Source organism: Myotis daubentonii, chromosome 1 (assembly GCF_963259705.1).
Source record: "Myotis daubentonii chromosome 1, mMyoDau2.1, whole genome shotgun sequence".
Taxonomy (NCBI): Eukaryota; Metazoa; Chordata; class Mammalia; order Chiroptera; family Vespertilionidae; genus Myotis; species Myotis daubentonii.
Genome location: NC_081840.1, coordinates 97,375,422 through 97,399,047, shown reverse-complemented (window position 1 = coordinate 97,399,047; position 23,626 = coordinate 97,375,422). Strand labels below are relative to the sequence as shown.

Here is a 23,626-nt window from a genome sequence, read left to right as displayed (position 1 = left end):
GAAAGGAGGGCCAACACTCTAACCACTGAGCAACACGGCCATGGCTACATGGTCACATTTTAACAATTGTAGATACAATGCACATCTGAATATTATATCTTAAATACATGTAGATAAGGAGAGGAAAACATATATTGCTCTTGATTAACATCAGAAGAGTATTGAATCAGAGGGTGAAATAATGAGAAGCAAAATACAGGCATTTTATTGGCTAGCAATGAATTGAGTTTAGTGACAAAATAAGACCAAAAAAAGTAACACTTTTAGATTGGTTATCTTCTTTTAAAACTGTGTGGTTTAGGCTACGTTTTAGGGTTATGGTGGTGAGAATAAAAAATTTAGTCACCCAAGTTGGTTATTTCCTACCTGCTTCACCAGACTTGGCTCTGAATGAATTTCAGTTATTTCCAAAAACTAAATCTCCCAAAGGATGAAGAGTTTTCATCACTGTGGATACTTAAAATAATACTGCAGCCTCTAAAGACAATTTAAAAGAAGAATTTCCCCAAAATGTTCTGAGCAATAGCAACATTGCTGGAGTAAGTAGACAGCTTCCCAAGGTGATTATTTTGAAGGGGATAACTCTCATTGGGATGTGTTAAGTTCTTAAATGCTTGTTTAGAAAACAACAATAAAAACATCAGTTGAATTATTTTGCCACCTCATAGCAAGAAATGAAAACAGGAAAATCAAATGAAAATCATTTAAATTTGTTTTTGTTCATTTAACAAAGGAAAGGGACAACATGCTACAGCTCTATATGACAAGTAATCCTTATAAGAGCAGTTGAAGCTAAGAGGAAAGCTTGACTAACACACACCATTGGCAACACTGGCCCAGGTTTTAGATGTGAGATTTTTGGCTTCATCAATACACTCAAATCTAAAACTGCTATGAGGAGGTTAAAAATGATGTCTCATTTCCAACAAATAAAGTATTATATAACCATGTGCCCTCTTTGTACATGTATTAATTGTTACTCCCATTGTATTCTACTAAGTGAAATTCTAGAGAAAAGAGTCACCTTTCTCAAAATAATCCAGGCTTTACTACACAACAATCTAATTGCTACAGATAGCCTTTGTAAATTTGGTAATACATAAAAAGAAGTTAGGCTATCTATGGATTCTTCCAAGATGAAATTCTATCATATATACATATTTATAATATTTGAACAATGCAGAATGCCATATTAAGGAAAACATAATGTTGTCTCAACACATAACATCAACTTACTTTGAGCGCTGAAGACTTCGAGGGGAAACAGGTTCATGACCTTGTGGTTTGTCAGCAGTTACAGGCTGCTGCTGTGTGGCCGATTGTGAAACTGGTCCTTGCTTAACGACAGGAGTAGTAACCTGAAATGTCAGAGTCTGGTGAGAGAGACTTCTATCACAATGGCAAATAGCATGGAAATGAAATCAAAGCAAAAGTTCTATCAATAAAACTTCCCAGTTACATTCATTCTTCAGTGATTTTTAAGATAACAAGAGTTGTCCTATATAATAAAGAGATAATATGCAAATTGACTGTCACACCCTCATACAAGATGGCCACCCCCATGTAGTCACAAGATGGATGGCAGGGGAGGGCAGTTGGGGGCAAGATCAGGCCGGCAGGGGAGTGGTTAGGGGGTGATCAGGCTGGCAGGCAGGTGAGCGGTTGGGAGCCAGCAGTCCCAGATTGTGAGAGGGATGTCCGACTGCCAGTTTAAACATCCGCTGGCAGTTGGACATCTCCCGAGGGGTCCCAGATTGGGGAGGGTGCAGGCTGGGCTGAGGGACACCCCCCCCACCCCAGTGTACGAATTACATGCACTGGGCCTCTAGAATATATATAGATAATAGTCCTCCTGCCTATCCTCAGGGGATATGATCCAAGACCAGCCCAATGGAGGCCTGAAAACCACAGATAGTACCAAATCCTATATACAGCAGGTCCTCACATAATGTCACTGTGTTTATTGTCATTTCATTATAAAGTTGACAGAAATTTAACTCTTGTTTTATATCAATTAGCCTACGGTAAAAGTGGTTTCATTAAATGTTGCTTTGCTTAAAGTTACAGAACCAATTGACTGTGTTAAGCAAGGAGTTAGTACTGTTTATACTGCTTTTTCCTATATGTGCATATCTATGATAAAGTTTAATTTATAAATTAGGCATGTTAAGAGATAAACAACAATAATTAATAATAGAATAATTATAATAATATACTGTAATAAAAGTTATATGAATGTACTCTCTCTCTGATAATGGAGATGGCTACTAAGTGACTAAATGGCCAGGTAATTTATACAGCATGGACATACTGGACAAAGGGATGATTTAAGTTCAGGGTGGGATGAAGTGGGATAAAGAAAGATCTTCTTAGGGCACTCAGAATGGGATGCAATTTAACTTATGAAATGTTTATTCCTGGAATTTGAAGAAAGGAGTGGTGAGAGAAAAAAAGGGAAAAAGGGAAGGAGGGATAGGAGAAGGGAGGGAAACACTGATTTGTTGTTCTACTTATTTATACACTCATTGGTTGGTTCTTGTATGTGCCCTGACCAGGGATCAAACCTACAACCTTGGCATGTCAGGACGACACTCTAACCAACTGAATTACCAAGGCTCCATTTAATATTTTGAACAGCATCTGACTGTGGATAATGGAGGAGAGACTTAACTACTTAGTTGTGTAAAGTGCTGTCATTTAGGCCCCCAAATTCACATAACCCTCCAAATCTAGGTAATAATCTTAAACATCACAAAATCTAGAGGTTAAAAAAACATAGAATGAGTTTCCAAAGGGCATACAGTTAGAAGAGAGTCAAGGTTTGAGACCTGAATCTAATTTCTTTATACAATAAAATTGTCATAAAATTACTTTTGTAGTATACCAGCATAAGAAACGAGTTCTCCTGATTTTGAGCCCAGTTTTCTTTTCAAGACACTGCGGTTCTCAACCTGTTGGTTCGCGACCCCTGAAAATACATCCTGCATATCAGATATTTACATTACGATTCATAACAGTAGCAAAATTAAAGTTATGAAGTAGCAACGAAAATAATTTTATGGTTGAGGGTCACCACAACATGAGGAACTGTATTAAAGGGTCGCAGCATTAGGGAGGTTGAGAACCACTGCATACCTCTTCTGATTTATAGTCATATGCCTTGCATAACCTTTTGGTCAAGGAAGGTGCATATACTACAGAAGTCCCATAAGATAATAATAGATCTGAAAAATTCCTAATGCCTAAGTGACATCTTAGCTCCTCAGTGGCCATCTTAACATCATAGCATAACACATTATGTAAATATTTATGAAGAATAGAACTGCCTAGAGCAGCGGTTCTCAACCTGTGGGTCCCGAAGGGGTCGAACAACCCTTTCACAGGGGTCGCCTAAGACACATATATAATTACATATTGTTTTTGTGATTAATCACTATGCTTTAATTATGTTCAATTTGTAACAATGAAATTGGGGGTCACCACAACATGAGGAACTGTATTAAAGGGTCGCGGCAGTAGCAAGGTTGAGAACCATTGGCCTAGAGTATTAAGTACAGTAATATGTTGTACAGGTTTTGCAGCCTAAGAGTTGTAGAGGATCAGAATTCGTCGCCTTAAAATAAGTCTAGCTGGAATGAGGCTTACTTTAGGCTAATTGATTTTAACAAGCAGAAGACATGAGGGAAGCTCTGAAAACCAAGTAGAAGTTACCCTTTGTAAAAGGCATTTATATTTGCAAGGATGTCTGCCTCAGTGTACCAAGAAGAGGGGGATGACCATATGCACAGAAACACATATCAATGTAAAAGAATTTAGATCTGTATAATAATCTTACCCTTTTACTGTGCTTTTTTTGGTAACACCCCATAACTCACTCTCCTTACGCCCAACATCTTTTTTTAATCTTCAGCTGAAGATGGTATTTAAGGTGGTGGCTTCTGACATTTTGGCAAGTTACTCAGTTTTCCTGGGTCTTTCCCAGGTATATAGGAAGTATACATGTTATTCAACTTTTGTTTTTCTCTTATTAATCTGTTTTTGTGTGTGTGTGTTTTTTTTAATATATTTTATTGATTTTTTTTACAGAGAGGAAAGGAGAGGGACGGAAAGTCAGAAACATCGATGAGAGAGAAACATTGATCAGCTGCCTCCTGCACACCTCCCACTTGGGGATATGCCCGCAACCAAGGTACATGCCCTTGACCAGAATCGAAACTGGGACCTTTCAGTCCACAGGCTGACACTCTATCCACTGAGCCAAACCAGTTAGGGCAATAATATGTTTTTTATTATAGGACATCTCACTCAAGAAGCCATAAGAGTATTGGACAAATTATTTGCGCCCCCCTCCCACCCCCCCACCCCCCTACAGAGCAAGAGGCAATACCATAGAGTCTAGGTCAGTGATGGCAAACCTTTTGAGCTTGGCATGTCAGCATTTTGAAAAACCCAACTTAACTCTGGTGCCGTGTCACATGTAGAAAGTTTTTGATGCTTGCAACCATAGTAAAACAAAGATTTACATTTTTGATATTTATTTTATATATTTAAATGCCATTTAACAAAGAAAAATCAACCAAAAAAATGAGTTCACGTGTCACCTCTGGCACGCGTGTCATAGGTTCCCCATCACTGGTCTAGGTGTACAGTAGGCCACACCACCTAGGTTTGTGTAGGTATACCCTCTGATGTTTGCACAACGAAATCACCTTATGACCTATCTCCAAGAACCCATCCCCACTTTTAAGTGGTGCATAACTGTACTATTACTTCCACATCAACAAAAATGTTACTATACCATAGAAATACAGTTCCTTAAATTTCAACCACATATGGAGACAATGTACATATTGTTCTAATAGAGAATGAGCTATGGCCCATACAAAATTCAACTTGAGTCAAAGACATGTTATCCTATAGATAGACCAGGAGGTACATAGTTGCCAGTTGGGGATGCATATACTCTTCATATTCAGATGCCACTGACAGGAAAAACAGGCAGTTTAAATATATGCCCCAGCTGGTGAGATTGTAGAGAAAAGGAACACTAGTTTACTGCTGGTGGGAATGCAGATTGGTGCAGCCACTATGGAAAACAGTATAGCTTCCTCAAAAAATGATAAATGGAACTTTTAAAAAATATATATATTTCTTTATTGATTTCGGAGAGGAAGGGAGAAGGAGAGAGAGAGAGAAACATCAATGATGAGAGAGAGAATCATTGACTGGCTGCTTCCTGCACACTCCCTACTGGGGATTGAGCCTGCAACCCAGGCATGTACCCATGGCCGGAATCAAACCTGGGAACCCCTTCAGTCTGCAGGCCTGATGCTCCATCCACTGAGCCAAGCTGGCTAGGGCAATAAAGGGAACTTTTGTTTGACCCAGCAATCCCACTCCTGGGAATATATCCTAAAAACTTCAAAACACCAATCAGAAAGAAGATATGCACCCCTATGTTCATAGAAGCATTATTTACAATAGCTAAGATTTGGAAACAGCCCCAGTGCCCATCACTAGATGAATGAATAAAAAAGCTGTGGGAAATTTACACTATGGAATACTATGCAGTTGTGTAAAAGAGGGAATCTCTTACCCTTTGGGAAAGCATGAATGGACCTGGAAAATATTATGTTAAGTAAAATAAGCCAAACTGAGAAAGACAAATATCACATGATCTCCTTTATTTGTGGAATCTAACGAACAAAATCCATGGTCGGCAAATTGTGGCTTCCGAGCCACATGTGGCTCTTTGGCCCCTTGAGTGTGGATCTTCCACAAAATACCACATGCAGGTGCGCACGTACAGTACGACTGAAACTTCATGGCCCATGTGCAGAAGTCGGTATTTTGTGGAAGAGCCACACTCAAGGGGCCAAAGAGCCGCCTTTGGCTCGTGAGCCGCAGTTTGCCAACCACTGAACAAAATGAATTGACCAACAAAATAAGACCCGAAGCAGGAAGGCGTGGAACAGACTGGCATACCTCAATGTGTGGTTGGGGAGATGAGAAGAGCTAAACCAAAGAATTTATACCCTTACTAGAGGCCCGGTGTATGAAATTTGTGCACAGGGGGAGGGGGTGTCCCTCAGCCCAGCCTGCACCTTCTCCAATCCAGGACACCCCCACCCTCGCAATCTGGGACCGCTGGCTCCTAACCACCTCTGCCTGCCTGCCTGATCGCCCTTAACCTCTCTGCTTGCCTGCCTGATTGCCCCTAACTGCTCTCCCTTGCTGGTCTGGTCGCCCCTAACTGCTTCTGCCTTGGCCTCGCCACCGTGGCTTTGTTGGAAGGTCATCTGGTCGAATTAGCATATTACCCTTTGATTAGTATAGATATATATAGCCCATGGATATGAGCAAAAGGGTAGTGAAGACCTGGGGGGGGGGGGGGGGGGGGAGATGGGAGATATCTATAACATTATCAAGAATAAAAAAATATATTTAAAAATGGGAAGAAAAAAAAATAAGCCCCAAATTAAGGCACAAAGGCAAATGGAGTCACTTGTGATTTAGTCACAACAGCAAGCTAAACTGCTGGTTGCAGCTTCTGCCCCCTGGTGGTCAGTATGCATCATAGCGACTGGTCAAACAGTTATGGGGGGTGTCCCTCAGCTCAGCCTGCACCCACTCCAATCTTGGACATCCCTTTCACAAGGCAGAACTGCTGGTTCCCAACCGCTCACCTGCCTACCTGCCTGAATGCTCCTAACTGCTTCTGCCTGACAGCCTGATCACCCACTAACCACTTCCCTGCCAACTTGATCGATGCCTAACTGCCCTACCCTGCTGACCCGATTGCCCCTAAATGCCCTCCCATGCCAGCCTGGTCACCCCTAACTATCCTTTCTTGCAGGCCTGATTCCCCTCTAACTGCCCACCCCTGCAGGTCTGGGTCCCCGCCCCCCCAACTGCCCTTTCCTGCAGGCCTGATTCCCCCCTAATTGCCCACCCCTGCAGGTCTGGGCCTCCGCCCACAACTGCCCTTTCCTGCAGGCCTGATCACCCACAACTGCCCTCCCCTGAAGGCCACATTGTGTCCAGATGTGGGCGGCCATCTTTGACCACATGGGACAGCCATCTTGTGTGTCGGAAAGCAGGTCATTTTGCATATTATCGCTTTATCCTATCTAATAAAAGAGAAACATGGTAATTGGCGTACGACCACTACCCTTCCCATTGGCTAATCAGGGCGATATGCAAATTAACTGCCAGCCGAGATGGCGGCCGGCAGCTGGAAGCGAACATGAGGCTTGCTTGCTTCAGTGACGGAGGACTCCAACGTTCCCCGCCTGCCGCTGCCGGCCTCTGAGCTGCAACTCTAAGCAACTATGTAACAAATATAGAAGTTAAACAAAACCCCAGAAACCTGCTTTAGTCCGCCGGGCTTCAGCCAGCAGGATTGCAACATTGTAAGCAAAGGCCAGAAACCAACTTTCAGCAGCAGAGGCCTAAGAGCTGGAGCCAAGCTTCAAAGCTAAAGCTGGCCCAGAATAAAAAAAGAAATAAAGAAAAAAAGGAGCGGTTGGAAGCTTCAGTCACCCCCAGCCTGAAAACAGCCATCATCCCCTAACCCAGACTGGCCAGGCACCCCAGTGGGGACCCCCACCCTGAAGGGTGTGTGACCAGCTGCAAACAGCCATCATCCCCTCACCAAGGCTGGCCAGGCACCCCAGTGGGGACCCCCACCCTGATCCAGAACACCCTTCAGGGCAAACCAGCCGGCCCCACCCATGCACCAGGCCTCTACCCTATATAGTAAAAGGGTAATATGCCTCCCAGCACCAGGATCAGCGTGACAGGGGGCAGCACCCAAACCCCCTGATCGCCCTGCGGCTCTGTGTGTGACAGGGGGCGGGGCCACAACCTTTCTATCCACCCCGCTCTGTTCATGACAGGGGAAGGCGCCCCAACCTCCTGATCAGGCCTGCTCTGTGCCTGATAGGGGGGAGCTCCCCAACCCCCTGATTGGCCCTGCTGCTCTGTGTGTGACAGGGTGCGGCGCCCCAATGCCCACCCCCCCCCACGGGCCCTGCTCTGTGTGTGACGGGGTAGAGCCATAACCTTCCCATCGGCCCAGCCCTGAGTGTGAGAGTGGCGGCGTCCCAACCCCCTGATGGGCCCTGCTCTGTGTGTGACAGGGGGTGGCGCCACAACCTCCCCATCGACCCTGCCTTGAGTGTGATAGGGGACGGCGCCCCAACCCCCCAATCGGCCCTACCCTGAGCGTGACTGAGGGTGGCATCACAACCTCCCGATCGCCCTGCTCTGTGCATGACAGGGGGCGGTGCCCCAACTCCCCAATCGTCCCTGCTCTGAGCCTGACCAGGGGCTGCACCTAGGGATTGGGCCTGCCCTCTGCCTCCCGGGAGCAGGCCTAAGCCAGCAGGTCGTTATCTCCCGAGGGGTCCCAGACTGCGAGAGGGCACAGGCCGTGCTGAGGGACCCTCCCCCCCCCCCCGAGTGCACAAATTTTTGTGCACCGGGCCTCTAGTTATCTAATAAAAGAGAAACATGCAAATTGAACATAACTTCACTACACCCCCAAGCCACGCCCACCAGCCAGAGTGACTATATGCAAATGAATCCAACCAAGATGGCGGCCGGCAGCCACGGAGCTGGAGCAAGCAGGAGGCTTGGTTGCCCCGGTGATGGAGGAAGCCAAGCTTCCCACCTGCCCTGGCTGTGGCCTCTTCTAAAGGCAACAAAGTTTCAATTATAGAAGATAAATAAATCCCAGATACCTGCTTCCAGCCAGCCTCCACTGGGATGTTGGGTGGCTGGGGGCCATGGCCAGCCTGCAAACATCCATCAGCCCCTCACCCAGGCTGGCCAGGCACCCCAGCGGGACCCCCACCCTGATCCGGGACACCCTTCAGGGCAAACTAGCCAGCCCCCACCCATGCACCAGGCATATAATAAAAGGGTAATATGCAAATTGACCCTAACAGCAGAATGACTGGGAATAACTGGTCACTATGACATACACTGACCACCAGGGGGCAGACGCTCAATGCAGGAGCTGCCCCAAGGTGGTCAGTGCGCTCCCACAGGGGGAGCTCTGCTCAGCCACAAGCCAAGCTGACGGCTGCCAGTACAGCAGTGATGGCGGGAGCCTCTCCCGCCTCCTCAGCAGCACTAAGGTATCCGACTGCAGCTTAGTCCTGGTCCCCACTGGCAAGTGGACATCCCCTGAGGGGTCCCAGACTGCGAGAGGGCACAGGCCGGGCTGAGAGACCCCCCCCCCAGTGCACAAACTTTTGTGCACCGGGCCTCTAGTATAGGATATATTTTCATAAGATCTATGAAACACTGAATGTCCACTTATTTTTAAAAACAACTTGAAAAAGTTTTTTAATGTAAAAAACTGATATAAGGAATTTGAAATGCTAATTTTGACAATTGACTGTTTTAGTTATCATTAATTGTACTCTTAGATACCATCCTGGGATAAGTCTTAAGCATTAAGGAAAGACCTAAAATCTGGCCTGCTATCAATTTCTTGAAATTGATATGTTTCAATGCACTTTTATGTTTAGGCTTTGCTTATGATTTTATTTGAACAAAGAATTCTTTGGCATGAAATTTTAAATAGCCCATTGTTTTTACAACAACTAAAAATAATTTTCTCCTATATTAAAAGTAAAAAGGTCACAACTTATATATATAGACTTCCAGCTCTCTCAGTGTTTTCCTGGTTGTATGCTACAAAGCAAAGCATTAATGTGACTGGGATTTGCTTATGAATTTGTGGGCAAGATGATATCGTACAATATTTGACTGCAGCATTGTAGAGTCCTGTTCATAGTCCAGTAAGAACAGACCAGCAATTTTTAACTGCTCTAAAGAGCCACCCATGTACGATTTTGCCTGGACCAACACAGGCAGTATAGCTTAGTAAAATGTCTTCAGTATTCAGAGAAGACCTAGGTGTCAAATTATGACTGTACACCAAAAACTAGATTTAACCAAAGGCTTAAATTTTCTTATCTTTTAATCGCGGCAAATATTCGATTCTCATGATGTGAAAGTTAAGTATAATACGTACAAAGCTCTTAGCACAGAAACTGACTCATGTCTGGAATAAAAGTATGGGGGAAAAGACATGGAAAACATGTTTTCTCATATCTTTTAGAGTTTGAAAATTCTATAAATATTAAGAGTCAGTTCTTAGTATACCCTTCTTTATCCTGCTCTCCATGTCACAAATCCTAAAACCAATAAAGAGAAGTATCAGTGCATAAAAGTAGCACAGATGCAATTTCCTTCACCATCCTTTAACTGAGATTCTAACCTGCATCTATTTGTACTTACCTGTCATTCACTCCACTTCATTTTCCCAGTGCTTTTTCTATAATATAGATTCTAAAACATTATTAAACTTGTTTTTCCAAAAGTTTCTTTTCTAAATTTCCCTCAAAGGCGACATACCTTTGGTTGCGATGAAACAGGAGGAGTACTAATCAAAGGTTTGATAGGGACTGTGTTAGTTTGAGGTGTGCTTATTCTTGGAGACACATAGGATCTTGGGGATGATGCATCAGACGTTAAGGACATTGGAGACTGATTAGATGGCTGGGCTGCAAAAGAATGAAGCAGTTAAGTTCAAATAAATAAAAAACATGTTTGGAGGAGAACTTTGCACCTCTCTACCAGCCCCTCCTACCTCCCCCAAACCCCCCAGAAAACACTCACCTAAAAAAGTCAGAATGTGAGATACTCACTGGGCCATATTGACTAAATGAGCTGTGTGTTACACATTAAGCACACACCCAGTGTTGCCCTCTCTATCTAAGGCTAGAGCAAGAAGGTAAGGCTTGACCTATTCTCACATGGAAGGCATCCTCACCATTCTTATTTCTTCTTCTACATTTAGGATCTATTCTCCCCTTAGTCCCCTGCTTCACGAGGCCAACTAGAGGGACGTCAAAGTCTTTCCACTATTATACTTCAATTTTAGACCAGTTATTCCTGCTCAATTTACTAGCTTTTTGAATTTGGGATGGGTGAGAAGTCAAAGTGACTCTTTTATTTCTCTTTTGTTCCTGTATTTATCTCTTTCCATTAAAAAACTTCATAAAGGCCCTAGCCGGTTTGGCTCAGTGGATAGAGCACCAGCCTGAGGACTGAAAGGTCCCGGGTTCAAATCCGGTCTAGGGCACGTACTTCAGTTGCAGGCTTCTCCCTGGTCAGGGCATGTGGAGGAGGCAACCAATCAATGTGTTTTTCACATCGATGTTTCTTTCTTTCCCTTTCTCTTCCACTCTCTCTAAAAATCAATGGAAAAATATCTTTGGGTAAGGATTAAAAAAAAACACAAAAAACTTCATGGGGAAGAGGGATAGCTACTTAAAGGCAGCACTTGAGTATTTCTGTATCCATAGCAGAAACCATCTAACAGGAACTTGAACTAAACTTCAACTCTTAAGATACACTCAACATTTCACAAAAATTGAGGGCATATCATAATTTACTTTCAGCTTTGGAATAAAAATATCTCATCAGCAACATAAATTCAGCATGAAATATATACTATTTCATAGATTTGATAGCAATTATTATAAGATGTCATATCTTGCTTCATCTAAAAGGAAGAGTAAATAAAAATACTACTCTATAGTATAGTGATGGGAAAAAAATCAAGTATAAAGTAAAACCATTTATTGTAGCAAATCAGCTCAAAGACTAAAAAAAAAACCCCACTAATAATCCCAAGTGAAGATACAATGCTAAAGATATCTAAGAATATGAATACCTTGTGTAGAGAGCTGAGCAGCTTGAGAAATCAGAGAAGTTATATTGAAAGCTGATGGTCCAGCAGTAAGAAACTTATGAATTATAGACTGCAACGACGCTTGTGTCACAGCTGCTGTAAGAACTAAAAACATATTGTGTCATAAATTCAAATAAAACAGAGGCAAATGCAGCAATAGTAACAAGTTGAAAATTAAAGAATCCAGAAAAAACTGGAATGTTTCAAATTAGAACTCTCAAAATAAAAGTCTATCATATAAGAGTAATATAATGGGTCTAGAGCAGCCGTGGGCAAACTACGGCCCGCGGGCCGGATCCGGCCCGTTTGAAATGAATAAAACTAAAAAAAAAAAAAAAGACCGTACCCTTTTATGTAATGATGTTTACTTTGAATTTATATTAGTTCACACAAACACTCCATCCATGCTTTTGTTCCGGCCCTCCGGTCCAGTTTAAGAACCCATTGTGGCCCTTGAGTCAAAAAGTTTGCCCACCCCTGGTCTAGAGATATGAAATGATCTGAGGCAGAGGACAAGAAATTTAATCTGTCTATAATAAAGAGTAGTTTCCTTCACATTAAAATTCAGATATTCAGTTCAAGAAAATTCTTCTATGACACTTTTTAAAAAACAGTAAAATGAGTATTAACTGGAATCACACTACAACAGTATCCACATGGAGGTAAAGTATGAGTATGTTACTTAGAATTAACTGGATAAATGTTAGCTATTTACTAAAATTGCTATTTCATACAAACTTGACCACTAAAACCCTACATCAATACCTACTCCAACAATCTTTTAAAAGTGAATATTAAAAGGACTAGAGGCCCGGTGCACAAAATTCGTGCACGGGTAAGGTCCCTAAGCCTGGCCAGCGATCAAGGCTGATCTGTGGGGCAACCAGTGGGGCGATCAGGGGGGCCTAAAAATCAATGGAAAAATATCCTCCAGTGAGGATTAAAAACAAAACACCTAGGCACTTAGAAAAGCCATGTTTTCCAAAGTATAAGAGCTTTCATTATTGACATTTTCAATGCCATAATTTCTTCAAACTGTTTAAAAGCCCCACTTTGCCTACTAAAAATGTCACCTATCAAACAAGAGAATGGCATGGTTACCTTAGAGAATAAAATGAAAATACAGAAAAGTTGAGGGCAATAAGAACATAAATCAACAACTATCCTGAGATAGCTTCATTTTTAAGATATAGAAAAATTTAACCATTTAACATTACTATTAAATATTTTATGTCAAAATGTACAGAAATATAAAATTTTGCAATGCTCTTAAGGACTTAATGTTTGAATCTGAATTGGTTTACAAATTAAAAGTACATATACTTTTATTCAGGCTTCTTTGAGATCACTGCCTAAAAACTTTAGCATACTGAAAAGCAAAGTTGGAATTAATACAATGAACTAGGAAAAAGAGCAAAATGTTATTCATTACCTCCCTTTACAAAATTTGTTCGAGTACTGTAAGAGTTATCTTTTAAGTAATTAGCATATTAAACATTCCAAGTAATTATTTACCCACTAGAGGCCCAGTGCATGAAATTCATGCACTTAGGGAGCGGGGGAGGAGAGGCTCTCAGCCTGGCCTGCACCCTCTCGCAGTCCAGGAGCCCTCGGGGGATGTCCAAATGATGGTTTAGGCCCGCTCCCAGCGGGAAGCAGGCCTAAGCCAACAGTCAGACATCCTTAGTGCTGCTTTGGAGGCAGGAGAGGCTCCTGCCACTGCAGCTGTGCTCTCCAGCCGTGAGGCCGGCTTCTAGCTGAGCGGCTTCCCCTGTGGGACAGCACTCATCACCAGGGGGCAGCTCCTGCGTCGAGAGTCTGCCCCCTCGTGGTCAGTGTGCGTCATAGCAACCGGATGTTCTGCTGTTTGGTCGATTTGCATATTAGCCTTTTATTATATAGAATATAGAGGAGAGTTTTTTTTTAAATAAACTAAGTAATTAAATATCCTATATAATAAAAGCCTGATATGCTAAGTGTCTGGTCGTCTGTTCAACCAATCAAATGTAATTGCTAATGATATGCTAAGGCTGCTCAACTGCTTGCTATGATATACACTGACCACCAAAGGGCAGACAGTTGACCGGCTGATTGGGACTGAGCAAGATGGGCCAGACATGCCCTGGAGCCCTCCCACGGTCCCTCCTCACCTGGCTAACCTCCCACATCCCTCCCTGGCCCTCATCGTGCACCAGTGGGGTCCCTCAGCCTGGCCTGTGCCCTCTCACAATCCAGGACCCCTAAAGGGATGACAGAGAGCTGGTTTGGGCCCCATCTCGCAGGCCAGGCTGAATGACCCACTGGTGCACAAATTCGTGCACCAGGTCTCTAGTTTTAATATAATTTTAGCATGTGCTCTTTAGTTTGTTTTCACTTAAAAAAAAATCGCCATATACATTAAGAAGACAGAACAACTTATGTCTGGGAACTACTAGGTATATGGTAGGTAGATCTTGAAAAATACACACAAAAAATCCAATTGCTAACTCAATTACAATACCAAAAGCATTAAACTATGGCAGATAAAAATTTCAAATAACAAAGTGCAAATGTGAATTCAAAATGAAACAGACCATTCCTAAAATGGGAATTTTACTAATGATATAATTTTACACAATGCAAGTGCATTTTTAAAAATCATTAGCATGAAAATTTACCTTCATTTATTTTCGATATGTCCACATTAGAATTATTAAGTTGCAGTGTAGCTTGCAAAGCAGGAAGCAACTGTCTAAGAAGATTTGGATCCTGAAGTAATGGAGGTATTGGTGACTGTGGAACAGGAGAAACAGGGATTGCTGAAGCAGATGTTGGAGGTGCAGATGTGGGATTCAGTCCAGAAGATGATGTGGAAGGAGTTGTGCAAGAATGTGATACAGATTTGTCTCCTGATGTAGATTCTAAATAAACAGGAGATAATAAGGCTGAAAGAATTACTTGAATAGAGGAAACTGGAACCGATATCAAATAACTTCCATGTGCCAGGCATCCAACCCAAGTAATGTCATTTAATCTTTACAAGTTAGCACATAGAAAAGGCTCAGTAAACATGATTGACTAGAATAATGAGGTAGGCATTTTTATGTCCTGGTTTCATTGGTGAAAAAACTGAAAGATTATATAACTTGCTTGAAGTCACAAAACCTGGTAAAAAGCAATGATTCAAGCATACTCATGTCTGATTCTAAAAGTACCACACTGTTTATTAGTAATGCTGTCCCAAACACTTTTGTGTATTAACTACACATTCATGGAAGCTTCCATTAGGATAAAAGGACAATACAATTCTCCAGGACTTAATATGTCTGATAAAATAATTAAAGGTGAAAATATCTATGACCAAAATAACAACCTACCTAAATATAACAATGGTCTTAATACAAATCAGGACAGGTACCATGGTGAGCAACCCCCAGAATGCGCTAAGATTATGATAAAGAACAAAACTTGTGGCCCGTCTTGCCAGATATAAAAACGTACATTTAAAACAAAACCAAATTAAGGTTAATTTAAACTTCTGCATGTGTATTTAAATACTTAAAACTAGTAGAGAAAATATAGGAAGATATATTTGACAACAGGATGCAGAAATTTACAAAAAGCAAAAAGAATTACATCAAAAGTATTAGTAACCAAAATATTTTAAGGAACTACTATAGATCAAAAAGGATAAAGTACACAATATAAAATCAAATAAAAGACACGAAATGACATTTCACAGAAGAAACTTGAATAGCTTTATTTAAAAAAACTGCAAAAGATGCTGAACTTCATTGATAATCAGGAAAATGAAAATTAAAAGCAACAGGGTATCCTTTTACGTTCATCACATTGACAAAAATTTAAAAGTCCGACAAATGTTAGCAAAGAGTAACAGGAACACTTCAAATTTCTGGTGGAAACTACACTAACATAACCACATTGGAAAATAACAATTAGCATTATCTAGATTAGAAAAACCAGAGCTGTACACACACTTTGTCACCCCTCAATCCCTCATAGGTATATACCTTAGTTTATAAACTGTGTAAACCAGGAGAAACATTCAACAATTTTTAAAAAATATATTTTTATTTATTTCAGAGAGAATGGGAGAGGGAAAGAGAAATAGAAACATCATTGATGATGTATACCAGGGAGCCTCCAACCCAGGCATGTATCCTGATTGGGAATCGAACTATGACCTCCTGGTTCATAGGTCAACCACTGAGCCATACCGGCTGGGAACATTCAACAATTTTTATCACAGTGTTATGTTTTATTTTTTAAAACATATTTCTATTGATTTCAGAGAGGAAGGGAGAGGAAGAGAGAGATACATGTGCCTTTAACTGGAATCAAACCTGAGACCCTTCAGTCGCAGACTGATGCTCTATCCACTGAGCCAAACCAGCTACGTCTGTTTGTTTTTAGTATAAAACTAGAGACAAACAAATGTGCACCAACAGGAAAATGAACACAAACTGGTATTTTCATGGAATTTTACTAATACTGTGACTTTTATGGACAAAAAAGACCATTAAAACAGAGAACTTAAGACTGGACTATTCAAGATGTTCATACATTGTCTCTTACAATATTGGTCTACAGACTAAATATGAAAATTTACAATCTTTTTCACTGCCATCATTGGTCACACACTCTCAAGGAAGGGCCTGTCCCAGTCTATTCTGCCCTACCACCACAGCATTCCCACCTGGCCGAAATTAATGCCTGACAACATGCAGGAGCAGATCTACAAACTGAACATGAAAGGCCTGACTCCCTCAGAAATCAGTGTGATCCTGAGAAACTCACAAGACATTGAACAGGTACGTTTTGTGACAGGCAATGAGATCTTGGAAATTCTTTAAGTCCAAAGGACTTGCTCCTGGTCTTCCTGAGGATCTCTACCATTTAATTAAGAAAGCTGTTGCTGTTGGAAAACATCTTGAGGAATAGAAAGGATAAGGATGCTAAATTCCATCTGATTCTGATTGAGAGCAGTAGTCACCATTTGGCTCAATATTATAAGGCCAAATGAGCCCTCGCCCCAATTGGAAATATGAGTCATCCACAACCGCTACTCTGATTGCATAAAATGTCTACGTACTCAAACAATAGTATCACTCTTTTTTAAAAAAAAATTTTATTTTTATTGATTTCAGAGAGGAAGGGAGAGACAGAAACATCAATGATGAGAGAGAATCATTAACTGGCTGCCTCTTGGACATCCCACACTGGGATCGAGCCCGCAACCTAAGCATGTGCCCTGACCGGGAATTAAATCATGACCTCCTGGTTCATAGGTTGACACTCAACCACTGAGGCATGACAGCCGGGCAATAAAATCACTCTTTATTTAGGAAATAGAAATTGCTAAAGCATCTTTAATTTCCCATACATACACATTTTTTGAAGATTTAAGCATATATACATATATATACATATACATATATATATATATATATATATATATATATATATATATATATATATTACTGATTTAAGACTGTTACTATGATATATAGATTTCAGGCACACTATATCTGAATGTTTACACTGCTACCAATAACTAAATCTTCATTTCAAATTCTAGGAACTGAACATTTATTTCTTTTCATAGCTCCAAAAAAATGGGATATTTTTTTACTAACAAGCTTATTGGAAACTAGAGGCCCGGTGCACAAAATCGTGCACTTGGAGGGTGGGGGGTTCCCCAGCCCTGCGATCTCCCCAAAGAGGTAGGCCCCGCCCACCCATCTGGGGCTCCTCGATGGATTGCACCAAAGAGGTAGTCTGGAGCCGGGGGTCCTGCCTCTGCTGCGTGGAGCTGCCAGGCCCGCCTCCACACTGTGGACGCAGCATCAAGTCCCTGCTCACCCATGTGTGCCTCGCTGTGCATACAGCCCTGCCCACCCGCACGCACAAGCTGTGCACACAGCCTCCTGGTGATGGATTATCACGGCATGAGGGCGTGACAACCACATAGGCTTTTATTAGTATAGATGGACTCCTCTACCAGCCTTTTTATGATGCTACTGTAATGGTCAAAAGAACTAGGCGCAATAGCTCTCTAAAATATAAGCCTCAGGATGTATTGATCAATTATGATCAAGTTAAAAGGTATAAGACATTTTAATTTTTGAAGAGAAACATTTTAAAGGAGGGTGTATAAGTCTAGCAGATAGCCTATGACGTTAAGCTTTACTGTTTTGGCTTCAAACAGGGGTCAGCAAAAGTAGGTTTACAGTTCCGAGTACATAAAGAGAGTTTATTCTTGTGTCATTATTTATTACTAGAGGCCTGGTGCACGGACTTGTGCACATTGAAAGTAAATTAATTAGAAGGTGGCTGGCAGGGCGGGACTGGGTGAGACGGGCCGGACACGCCCTGGAGCCAACCTCCCACAGTCACACCCCGGCCAGCTGCACCTGGGGTGGCGCCGGGGCTCAAAGGGTGTCTGTGGAGTGAGTGGGGTCCCTCGGCCTGGCCTTCGGGGATTGGGCCAAAACCAGCTGTCCGACATCCCCTGAGGGGTTCCGGAGTGCGAGAGGGTAACTCTGCAAAGTTGCTGTTGCTCAGCAGCTCCTGTGTTGAGCATCTGCCCCAGGTGGACAGTGCGCATCATAGCTACCAGCCGGTCACTTAGGCTTTTATATATATAAATTGTATTATTTTCCATATGAACAACCATAAACCTACTTTTGCCCATGCCTGTAGACAAGCATAAAGAAACTTGATTTTCTTTTTGAAAACCAGCTATCAGTTATTACATTTTATGGGGCAACTGTAGACCATAGTAGCAGTTTTCTCCAAATCATCTTAAAGTTCAATTTAGTAAATACACAGCTTAGAGGAATCTTGATTAATGTTTGGAACAAAACAAGCTCTACATGAACTTCCTTTACTTCCTGCACGAATCAATATCCACATCCTTCTGAAATGATCTTTACTCTTCTTATTATTTCTACTGTGATTTTCTTTTGCTTTCAGTGACAGGAGTGGGAGAAGGTGTGAGTTGTTTTCAAATTTACTTTGGTGCTGCTAAATCTATCCACAGATTTGAAAAACTAACAAAGGCTTGGAAATTCTTCAGTGTTGTTCTTCAATCCAAAATAGTAGAAAATTAATACATATCACACATAAAAAAATTAACAAAAAATAAACATCCTTAATTTCTAATTCTTTTATTTACCTTGAGGATAATATCTTTTACAGTTTTATGAGAAAAGATTATTGATGCTGAAACCGGTTTGGCTCAGTGGCTAGAGCGTCGGCCTGCGGACTGAAAGGTCCCAGGTTCCATTCTGGTCAAGAGCATGTACCTGGGTTGCGGGCACATCCCCAGTAGGAGATGTGCAGGAGGCAGCTGATCGATGTTTCTCTCTCATCGATGTTTCTAATTCTCTATCCCTCTCCCTTCCTCTCTGTAAAAAAACAATAAAATATATTTTTTAAAAAAAGATTATTGATAAATAGTATGGAAACCAGTTATGGTTTGAGCAAATGACATGACTAAAGGCAAGAATATCTCTATTAAAAAGTTTTAATGAACGAATAAACATTAAATGAAAACTATGGAACCAGCAACTAACTATGTGGATATCAGACAGCATCTTCTAAGACCTACTGCATAGGTCTGCTTCTGTGGCCACTCCATTTACCTTTCAAACTTATCTATGCTAATAAATCATAAGAAACTTGTTAATGAAGGTTAATAAACTCTCGAACTCTGGCACTTATGTGACCAAAGCAAAGAACAAGGACCCTTGTTTCCTGCCTATTTTGTCATTTCACAAATCTGGAAGGGAGGGTGGAGTTAGGGCCAGTTTATAGAATGGACACGGGGGTGCAAACCGACAAAAATCAGTTTTAGATATTTCAGCACATCAGTTTGTTACTTTATTGTATGGCTGTCCAGTATTAATCTTGTCAATAGATATTCAATTGTTACCCTAACAGTAAATATCTGAAAGGTGGTATCTGACCTCCCTCTTGTTTCACCCTACCCTACACAAGAATTATTCTCTACAAAATCGTAGTTTCACAGCTTTTTCACACTTGTTCCTTCAAGCAAAGGTAGATTTTGATTTATCTTTTTCTCAAGAGACACACTGGCATTAAAGGAATCTAAATCTGCCCTAACCGGTTTGGCTCAGTGGATAGAGCGTTGGCCTGTGGACTGAAGGGTCCCAGGTTTGATTCCGGTCAAGGGCATGTACCTTGGTTGCCGGCACATCCCCAGTAGGAGGTGTGCAGGAGGCAGCTGATCGATGTTTCTCTCTCATCGATGTTTCTAACTCTCTATCCCTCTCCCTTCCTCTCTGTAAAAAATCAATAAAGTATATATTTTTTTAAAAAAGGAATCTAAATATACCGTTTCATTTAATGAGATGCATAACACATATAACACTCTTCTTCCAAATACATTTTTTAAATCATGATCAATGCCCAGGCATTTCCCCGAATTCTCAACACACTCATTACCATTCTTACAATTATTTCTCCCTCTACAACAAATATTTACTGTCTACATTTGTCAAACATTATGGATAGGTTAGTAGTTAAGAAAGATCCTGCTCTTGTATTATTAAATACAGTTTAGCTACCCTATTAGCACTTAAGATCAAGAGACCACTTTTATTTGAACCATCAACCTCTTCATATAAATTGTTAAGGAAAATCCAAACAAGGAAATCACTACATTGATAAGAAGAGTCAATAGGAAGCTTAATTTAAATAACAATGTCTCCACTGAGGGAAAAAAATATTTCAAATTAATGGATGCTTCACAAATTTAGACCAAGTGAAAAGCAATCTAAAAATACCCAATTTCTTATTTAAGGAAACAATATTGTCCTCAGTTCACATGCCAGGAGAAGTGTTTCTCTCCCTTTCCCTTCCCCTCTCTAAAATCAAAGACATGTCCTTGGGTGAAGATTAAAATAAACAAACAAACTATATGGAAGGTAATATGAGATAGACTTTTTAAGAACTGAAAAACCGTAACATCCATTAGAAAGTGCATTCAGTTTTCATCTTTCAAGAATTCTCGCTGTATATTTAATTCTGCATCAGATTAAGTATGACTTGTACACCTACCCTTGGCCCTCAAGTTGGGCTCTAGAAGGGGAAAAGATTATGCATGGGGTAGGAGTCAGGGAGAGACCAGCTCAGATGTAGCCTAAGGTCCATGTGTGGCTGGACCTCATCTGCTAAACCCACAAGACATTTAAAAGTTTCTTGACATTTATTAATACTAATCAGTTAATTCACCTCCTAATGGGTCTACCCACAATTAATTATTGCCTTTTCATTTCCGTAGTTTCTTTTCTTTTTTTTTGAAGTCTCCACCCAAGGATATTTTTTCCAGTGATTTTTAGAGAGATTGGAAGGGAGAGAGGGGGAGAGGGACAAAGGAAGGGAGTAAGGGAGGAGTGGAAGAGAGAGAACATCAATGTGAAAGAGACACATCAATTGGTTACCTGCCTCTCACACGATAGGGCCAGGGATAGAACTTGCAACCGAGGTACATGCTCCTGAGAGAACTGAACCAGTGACCCTTCAGTGTGAGGGCCGATGCTCTAACCACTGAACCACCAACCAAGGCCATTTTCTTAGGTTTCTTAAAACTTACTATGGAGCATAAGTTTAGCACTGTGAGTGGTCTAGGCAAATACACCCTGCTTTTGTTTTTCTGTCACCTCCCAAGTAGTTGTCACTTTTTTGAACATGGTATATGGCTTTAGCACTGAGTTGGATAAACACAGTTTGGGTTGCAAAGTTGAACTTCTACTCTTCAGACAATAAAACTCCTTATCTTGAGGCGCATGACTCAGTTTTGTAATTCAAAAACTCAAATCTATAGCTGGTATTATATAAAAATGGCAAGTTTTAAAACTGTCTCTATTCATATTTAAATTTTAATAGAAAATTGGGACAATTTCTAAACTAAATCAAGACAATTATCACCAAAAAAAATTTACACAAATATGAAGGGACAGTCACTTGGCTTTGTTAAGTTATTTAAACCATTACTAAGTATTATAAATTAAGTACTGGACTGTAAAGTGTAAATGGAAAAACAGTTATGAGGCTTCATAATTAAAAATTAAAAGAAAAAACGAATATGGCTAACTCTAGACCTATATATTTATGCAGTAACATTCTAAAAGACTTAAAGTTTTTAATTAAGTCTTATTTAAGCTAATGGAAATAATGTAATATAATCAGAAATTCAGAAACTATATATAGTTCAACGTGCAGCACATCTAGTAATAATGGCATACCTTTTCTTTCTGTTTTCTGTGCAGGGACAGAAGATGTGGGTGTAGGCAGTTTTGATAAAGTAGATGCTCCATTAGCATCAAATGATTTCTTTGGCTGGTGATCAGACTGTAGCATAAATTGACTAGAAGGAACAGTGCTTGGGGTAGCAGTTGGATGAACCACTGGTTTGATGGGGTGCTGTACTGGCGTAGAACTACTGTGAGTCTCTGCTCTTGGCAGTCTGTAGTCTCTGTCATTGTGTCTGCTTGTTTGAGACAAAATATTCTGTGGGAGCAAACTACTGGCATCACTGGAATGCTTGTCTTCCACTTTAGTTCACAGTTCGAAAAAAGAGATGTTGGAATGACGGTGATGGAAGGGGGAAGAAAAAAGATTATGTTAGAATCCTGTCTTGAACATCAGCTAATTTAGCAACATACTTGTACTTTTAATAAAACTGCAAGCCCAGTTAGTGTCTGCAGTTTTAGCATATAAATGTCTAAATGCTGGAAAAATTTTAGCTCAACTATAAACACTAATCTATACTCAAGATTTCAAGTGGGCTACAACTCTTTGGGTATTCTTTAGAACCACAGTTGTTCAAACAAAACATTAAAAATACTCAGGTAAAATAATTTTTAAAATTTTAATAATTAAAAAAGTAAATGGTCCAATCTTTTAAAATATAGACCTTTAGTTCTAATAATTAACTGAATTGTCCACATTATTAAACAAAAGGCATATTAGCTTTATTAGCCTGATCTTCCTGAACACTAAAGTAAGCTAATTTGTGGGCTCTAAAGTAGTTTGTGCGAGGGCTTAAATGACCTGTTTTGGGATGATCGAATTAACAATGAACATATTTTATACCAGAAGTGGTTATAAAATCAAGTTATAGATAATGCTATCTGAAAACAGAAGTCCTACATCCACAGCATAGTAAAAAAAAAAAAAAAAAAAAAAAAATCCATTTGCCATTATTAGTTACTTTCAAAACAAATCCTCTTCCAATTTAAAGCCACAAAAATATTTCAGATTCAGAAGTACTTTTGCCTCCACAGAGAGTGCAAAAGGAAAAAATTCAACAATCATGGTAACAAAATTTGTATTTATCAAAAAATCTATAGCCTACATTACAACAGTTTAATCAGTAACTAAAGAATTAAACAGTATATTTTATTATGTTTCCAAGTAGAGAAACATTTTAAGATTTAAGCATATTCTATGTAATGATAATATCAGAGGATGCCCTCCCTGTCGAATACTGTATCCTTTTTTCCAATTCATAGTTCCTCCAAGTCTAGAGACCAAGACAGCACAAAGAAGGAAATATGCTGAAACTACAAATCAGTTTTCACCTCATCAGTGCACAGCTCCTACATGTTGAACCAAAATAGAAGGTACTGCCAAAAAACCTCAATCTAGCAACTTGCATGCACATAAAACTTAAAAAGTTTTATTCTAGAGTGTCTTCCTGAAAAGAATACTACTACGATAGAAACTTTTAGGGACAGACATAACAGAAATAATACCATGCCCAATTCCCACCAATCCTGTCACTTGGTTACCTAGAACTTTCATTTCATAGACCAAGAAAAATTC

At 40.5% G+C, this 23,626-nt stretch overlaps 1 protein-coding gene and 1 pseudogene across 8 annotated transcripts in view; one reads left to right on the top strand and one right to left on the bottom strand.

Annotated features, from left to right (window-relative positions):
- WAC (WW domain containing adaptor with coiled-coil) overlaps positions 1-23,626 on the bottom strand; it is a 105,168-nt gene that overhangs the window by 7,406 nt on the left and 74,136 nt on the right. For 6 of the 8 annotated variants that reach the window (XM_059711714.1, XM_059711731.1, XM_059711708.1 and 3 more), the window contains exons 7-11: positions 22,045-22,353; positions 14,431-14,673; positions 11,756-11,878; positions 10,432-10,580; positions 1,237-1,358 (exon numbers count right to left, since the gene is read on the bottom strand). In XM_059711714.1, coding sequence (XP_059567697.1) covers positions 1,237-1,358; positions 10,432-10,580; positions 11,756-11,878; positions 14,431-14,673; positions 22,045-22,353 — 946 coding nt within the window. The remainder of the gene's footprint in view (positions 1-1,236; positions 1,359-10,431; positions 10,581-11,755; positions 11,879-14,430; positions 14,674-22,044; positions 22,354-23,626) is intronic. The other 2 variants (XM_059711759.1, XM_059711750.1) reach the window with 1 other exon arrangement.
- On the top strand, positions 16,387-16,983 carry LOC132242747 (small ribosomal subunit protein uS15-like; annotated as a pseudogene).